Source organism: Magnolia sinica, chromosome 4 (assembly GCF_029962835.1).
Source record: "Magnolia sinica isolate HGM2019 chromosome 4, MsV1, whole genome shotgun sequence".
In the NCBI taxonomy this organism is placed as follows: domain Eukaryota; kingdom Viridiplantae; phylum Streptophyta; class Magnoliopsida; order Magnoliales; family Magnoliaceae; genus Magnolia; species Magnolia sinica.
This window is the reverse complement of record NC_080576.1, coordinates 111,593,192-111,600,177: the sequence shown is the minus strand read 5'-3', so window position 1 is coordinate 111,600,177 and position 6,986 is coordinate 111,593,192. Positions and strand designations below refer to the sequence as shown.

At 43.8% G+C, this 6,986-nt stretch overlaps 1 protein-coding gene across 1 annotated transcript; it reads right to left on the bottom strand.

Annotated features, from left to right (window-relative positions):
* Window positions 1-240: 240 nt before the first annotated feature.
* LOC131243830 (uncharacterized protein At2g39795, mitochondrial-like) lies at window positions 241-4,783 on the bottom strand. The gene is made up of 3 exons (XM_058243424.1): window positions 4,427-4,783; window positions 1,762-2,102; window positions 241-467 (listed from the first exon to the last, which is right to left on the bottom strand). Exons 1-3 carry the CDS (start codon window positions 4,694-4,696, stop codon window positions 308-310), a joined length of 771 nt encoding a protein of 256 aa, XP_058099407.1. The 5' UTR covers window positions 4,697-4,783; the 3' UTR covers window positions 241-307.
* Window positions 4,784-6,986: the final 2,203 nt, after the last annotated feature.

Below are 6,986 nucleotides of genomic sequence, written 5' to 3'. Positions count from 1 at the left end.
CATGTGTAGATATCGATGAGATTACCAAAATTGGGTTCATAGGCCGCTTACAAATACTCAAAATGATTATGGATACAACATCCATGCAATGCTCACTATCGAGCAATTCAAGGTTGCTCGTTCCTCGTCATGATTATCAAAAACCTGTCTTATTCTACATGATGCCGGTGCATGTAAATGATATTGAAGGAGTCATTCTAAGCAATATTTTTAAAAGAAAAAAAATAAAAATAAAAATAAAAAGGATAAAGATAAACGAGAATTCAATCATGCACTTCACCGGAAAAAGCTTGGAATCTGTGGATTTTTACTTCTCGATGAATTTCTTCAGGTTCTTGAGCCACAACAAGTACTCTCGGCTATCCTTGTTTATCATGTACTCGTGCAAGAAATTGGTAGTGCTGGGATTGATGCCTCTGATTTCAAGGTATTTGTGGAAAGCTTTCTGCAAATTCTCATCCAAATCCCTTGACCAAAAAAAAAAGGCACCCACAGGATAAAGTGTTAGATGGGAATCTGAGAATAAAAGCCTCAAATGCACTTCTACATGCGGCTGCAAGTACCAATTTAGGGCCTTTTTGGAACGTGGGATTAAATGGTATGGAATTGCATTAAGTGGAATTAACACCATTATTGCACAATGATTGTATGTCTGGAAATACCATGGTATCTTGACCATCCAGTCCAATCCCATGCTTAAGATCAAATTCTTCCTTTAGGAAAAACATTGTATTAAGTGAAACCTGCATTTGGTGGACCATGGAATTGTAATCAACGGACTAGATTTCACAACTGATGACAGTCAACCTATATGTATATGCAACTCGATTGTCACGTGTAAAGAGTGCATATGGATGGATGGCACGTATAAAACACATGCATCAACATGAGGCCTAGGAATGTAGTGGATTTTGAAATCTACTAGAAATCCCACTGCATCTCTTGGTGGGATGGGATGATATGTTACCTAGATTAATCCAATCCTTCTTGTCGTTTCCAAATGCCAGATGAAATTTATACTGGACCAAACGCAATTCCATACCGCCTAATCCCAAGGTCTAAACAGGTCCTTAGCATTCATAGTATAATGGGTGGTTTAACAAAGGGGGAGTTATAAATTATACTCAGGAAGCGCCTTGATACACTGGCACCCAGAAATTGTACAGGTAGCATCCCTCAATGCAAATTAAACCGGCTAAATTGTGGAACCCACTGTTGCTAAGTCATAGACCCAAAATCATATCTGACTGAACAATCCTAACCTTTGAGTCACGGACACTTGTTTGTTGAAATAGGAGCATTGGATATTTTTTATTTTTAGCTATCCAACAAATGTCCACCAATCCGATGGTCAGATAATCAAGTGGTAAATTTTGATTCATGATACATCAAATCTGGGACCCATAATTTTTTGAACAGTTCAATTCGATTTTCTATGCCATTTATGCAATTTCCTAGTTATTTCTAAGTGCCTGCATATCACACTGCTAGAGTATTAAGTTTTTCTCCTGAAAAAACTGGTATGATGGACAGTTTGAAAAAACTGCCCAGTGCCCACATTCCGGATTCAATGTACATATGCAGCCCTGTGACGATTGAACTGGCCTCATTTTTAGGCCAGATCATCTACTTAGTGAGGCGTGCCTGATGATGTCCCACAGATGCCATGTTACCATGTAGGGGTGGATTTGGGCTTTTTAGACAAACTCCAACAAAACAAAGAAATAAAATATCAAGCACTGAAAAGTCGTGAGGTCTTACGAAAAGTCAGGTCCTCCATAGGCAATCTCATCTTCGGAAGCTTCGGGTTCCCTAACAGACATGCCATCAATCGAAATTTCATCTGGGTAAGCAGTACAGCTGAACTCCAAAGTAGGCCCGTCTCCTTTAGAGACGCTTATGACCATAGGGATGCTAGATTGGCTGTCCTTTTCATCATCACCGTCATCGTTGTCGTCGTCATTGTCCTCACCAGTAACAAGATCGGGCATATGAACTTCAACTTTGATAGTCTCACCATTATATTCTCTTTTGAGAGATATGGTTTGCTCGCCAGAATTATCTTGGATTTCAAAAGGAAATCCATCTGGGGCCTCTTCTGCCTATAGAGAAAAGGATTGAAAATTATCAAAATGCTCTCGACTTTCCCAAGAAAGTGATCTAACCTATGAAATCCCAATAAGAGCAGACAGAAGAAGAGCAACTCGAAAGACAAAATGGTAATACTCAAGACGCAATTAGTTGACGCTACAAGCAAACATCAAGCTTTAAGTAAATCAATGAAAGAACTCAAAAAGCAATGAAGTTCACAAATTACGGAATAAGCTGCATAAGCATTTCAAAGGGAAGTCAGAATCACCGAAAACCCCAATGGTTGAATTGGTAATCACTTCAATTTTTATTTTATTTTATTTTTTTTGCAAAATTTTGGGGCATAATACAATCCTGACTGGAGGCTGAGATTTATGCAGTTACGTCTGGTTTCAGGCCAATCCAAAACTAAGGGGCGGGAAACACCCTGTAGATCATTGAAAAAAAAATAATCTACAATCACATGGTGAGGCCCTCCTGACTTTTGGAATGGCCTGATTTTCAGGATCTCCAATCATTTACTGGGGCGCATCCTCTGAATGGATCGGATGGCATATGCAAAACACAGCAGGCCTAACCCACAATCTGGAAGGCTTTGAATGGTGGGCGTCCCCATCCCAATCGTTCCATGTTGTGTGACCACATGAGCTTCGAATCAGCCTGATTTTCTGGTAGCAAAGGAGATCATGAGGCACACATAATGGAAGGACTGGATGCAAAGCACCCATCACTGTGGGCCCCACACGTCTCCTTGTGGTTCAATCTTAACGTACAAAGCTTTGTAGTGGATTTGGTCTCCAAACTAGAAACAATAATACTACCAATGAGATCAACTTCAATTCTATTTTCTGCCAAGATGCAACCTTTTCAAGGTTTCCAACAATGCGTAAAGCCAAAATTTTGACATCCCAACAGCAAGCAATACTATCCCAAGAAATAAAATAAAATTTACGGCAAAAAGAGGTATGTTAGTAAGGTTTGCACCATAAGCAATCACCTGGGTCTTCCACTCCCCACCATCCATCTCTACCATACACGTGACACATGAATCAACTAATCTAGTGGGCTGACATATAGATCGGCCTTCAGCCTAAAATCACCCCAATCCAACGATCTAAGCCATTGCATCAAACGGTCTATATATATGGATAGATAAGTAGGCTCTACCCTAAACCCTAAACCACCACCACCATCATCTAAGCCTTATCCTAATTAATTGGGTTCGGCTACATGAATCCTGTTTTGCCATTCCACTCTATCAAGGGTCATACCTTCGGTTACTTAAAACCGTAAGTCATCAAGTCTTCTTTTCTTACTACCACTAACCCTGTGCTTTTAGACTGAGAATTGAAAATTGATCGGTGGTCCTATTCCATAGGAGCCAAACTGCACCAACTGCAGAGTTAGTAAGCTCCAACCATAACAGTTTTTTTTTTTTAGAATGGCCCATCGATGGTCCTAATCCCCTGAGACACATGCTACGTGTATAGTTGAGATGGGCAGAATGTTTTTTTAAAGGCAGCAAGCATGGAAAAATTCATTGCATCCCCTGTTTTGCACAAACGACATGGACATTCCTAAAACTGACATCTCCACCCCTGCAGGAGGGTAGAAATATCAATTTTAAAGGTGGGAATATCATTTCCCTTTCTATTTAAAGATGCGTTCATGTGTCACTGGCACCACCACAACTTGTGGTGCTATCAGGCGTGGGGCCCACATCAACTGTGAATAAGAACCATCTTGTGATGGCACCAGGCTGTGGGGCCCATGTCTGAATCAGATCCACTCTGTCAATTAGATGCGCCCTTTGATGCTAGTCCATGGGTCCAAAAATCAGCCTGAAAAGAAAATCAGATGGGCCACACCACAAGCAACAGTTGGAAGGGGACACCTAATCAATAAGACCTTCTTCACTGTTTGTGGGCCCACCTGCTGTCGATATGCCACTCAATCCATTTAACAGACGCACTCCACCAGGATGAAAGGAGACACCAAAAATCAAGCCATTCCAAAACCCAGGTGGGCCATAACACGTGAATTGAAAGGTCTTAGGCATGACTTTACATTGTTCCCTTCTTTGCGGGCCACCTAAGTTTCTAATCGGCCTGATTTTTTGTCTCAACGATGAGTATGGGGGGTAGAACACGATGGACGGGGTGGATCATATGCACAGTTGACGTGGGCCCCACAACAGCCCGGTAGATGCGCACCTCTTCTATTTATTACTAGAAAGCTTTTCTTTATTTCCCTCAATCAGTTCCTTGCAATAGCTCAGAAGCAAAAAGTCATTTTCAAAAGAAAAATTACAAAAAGGGGAACGGTGGGGCCTCACCTGATCGTGATCGTCCGATTCCTCGGCGCATTTGATCTCGGATTCGATAACTCGGACGAGCTTCTCGTCGGAGCTGGGCTTCTTGGCGAGCGAAGAGAAATGGAGGGTCGAAAGAGCAGCCCTTCTGCAAAACTCCTGATATAAGCTGCTGCTGTTATTCTTGAGTGGAGCGAAGATGGCAGGATGGTAATTTCTATGAGTTTCCAGGGCACGGATTGCCAGAGGGGCTACACGGGAAGCCGTCCTGCGAACGACGCTGGAGAAGGCCATGGCCGCTGCTGCAATTGTAGAAAAGGGTGGAGTTTTAGGGTTTTGGAGAGGGGTTGCTGTTTTGGTTAGGGTTTTAGGCGTCAAAGGAGAGGGTGTCGCATCGACGGGTTTAAAATGACACTCGGCACACGTGTTCGGGCTTTTCCGAGAGGCGCGGCTTGAAGTCGGTGGATCCATTGACTGCGGGCCCACCATGATGTATGTGACTTACATCCACGCCGTCCATCCGTTTTGAAAGATCATTTTAAGGGCAGGATCCCAGGAAAGAAGCATATCCAAATCTCATGTGGACCACACCATAGGAAAGAGTATTGATTTAACATTAAAAACCTTCTTGTGGGCAACGAAAGTTTCAGATCAAGCTGATATTTATGTAGTCCCTTCATCCAGGTCTTTGTGATCTTATCAACGGATTCGACTGACAAATAAACATTCCGATTGCTCCCAAGAAGTTTTAATGGTGGGTATTCAATCACCACGGTTTCCTGTCGTGTAGTCCTCTTAAGATTTGGACCTGCTTCATTTTTGGAAACATACACTAAAATGAGCCGTCACAACAGATAGACGGCGTGGATGTAAGCTACATACATCACGATGGCCCCACAGCTAGGGATCTACCAACACATCAATGTCCTGTGACATCCACTCCATCCATCAGTTTCGCCGGGTCGTGTTAAGCTACGCTTCAAAAAATGAGATAGATCTAAAACTCAAGTGGACCGCACCACGCGATACAGTGGGGATGGGAACTCCCACCCTTGAAACCTTCCCGGGGCCCACCGTGGTGTTTGCATGCCATTCAACCGGTTGAAAATGTCTCCCATGGGATAAAGCTCAAAAAATACATCAGCTAATCCAAAACTTCTGTGGGCCATAAGAAGGGTTCAATGGTGATCGTTCAATCCCCACTTTTTTGTGGTGTGGCCCACTTGAATTTTTGAGGTCCCATCGTAACATGTGCGGGCTCAACTGATGGACGTAGTGGCCGGGCTTAGCTGGTCTGGCCAAAACCCGCCCATTTTCAACCCTAATCTAAATGGGCCATGACCAATTTGGGCTCTGAAAAGACCCTCAACTGATTTTGACTTGGCCGGGTCCATACAAATATGGGCTTTTAAAAAGCATGAGATGGGCCTGCTTCTGCCATGGATTTAGACTTGGTGAGTTGACCCGACTCGATAGACGAGTCAAGTTGCGGCTCGCCAAAGTCAACGACAAGTAGAGGTGGGCATTGAGTCGAGTCGGGCCAAACTCGATCCGATTTTTCAAGAACCTAACCCGAACTTGATCCGATCGGAGACCGAGTCCAGCAGGGCTAACTCGATTCAATCTGAATCCTTACTAGCCTGACCTGAACCAAGCCGGATCGAGTTGAGTCTAGGAAGAGAGAGGGAGAGAGAGAGGGAGAGAGAGAAAGAAATGTGGGAAACGGGGAGAGAAAGAAGGAAAGAAAGGAGGAGAGAAGGAAGGAGAGGAGGAAAATCGGGAGAGAAAGAGGGAGAAAAAGGAGGAGAGATGGGTGGGTGCAGCACTTCATTCGGGTAGAGAAAGAGGGGTTAGGGTTCGTTTGGATTTCAGATTGAATTGATCCGGATTGACCACGATCCGAACTTGATCCGATGTACGATTGGATCTGAGTGGTTCTACTCGATTTGCACCAATCCAGGCCTTCCGTTCGGTTTGGATTGAGTCAGATCCACCGGATTAGGTCGGATTCGCCAGATCGAGTTAGATTCGCCAGATCGAGTCGGATTCTGCCCAGCTCTAAGGACAAATCAGACTCACTAGCCCAAGTGGGGGTGACTCGGTCGAATCGCATCCAACTCTCCGCGTTTTCAATCCCTAGTTTCCAATTTCACACCTGCTAGGAGAGCCATGCTCTAAATGGGCCGGTCTGGGCCTCGTTGGGGTGCAGATTTTGGGGCCTACTCAACATATTGATTTTTCTGGGCTCAGGTATGGCCCATTGCCAACCCTAGATGATGGGATCGGATTAGGTGGGCCCACCTTGATGTAAGTATTCTATATCCACACCGTTCATCTCAGGTGGACCGTACTATAAGAAATAGTAGTAACTGAATGCCCCAACATCAAAAACTTCCCAACGTCGACTAGACTCTGACCCACCAATCCGATGGTTAGATTATGTACACTTTTTTTGTTCTTGACACATGTAAAATGGACCCATAATTGGAACGTTTGATTTGAATGACTAGCAGTCTCTAAGTGGCAGCGTATCATTTATCACACTCTGCCAGAGTATCAAAGTCTTTCTTGTTACAAAGAGCCC

Coding starts and splice junctions, on each gene's coding strand:
- LOC131243830 (XM_058243424.1), bottom strand. CDS start 4,696: ATGGCCTTCTCCAGCGTCGTTCGCAGGACGGCTTCCCGTGTAGCCCCT. Junction 2,103..4,426: donor AATCGGACGATCACGATCAG/GTGAGGCCCCAC, acceptor TTTTCTCTATAG/GCAGAAGAGGCCCCAGATGG. Junction 468..1,761: donor TATGGAGGACCTGACTTTTC/GTAAGACCTCAC, acceptor TTTTTGGTCAAG/GGATTTGGATGAGAATTTGC.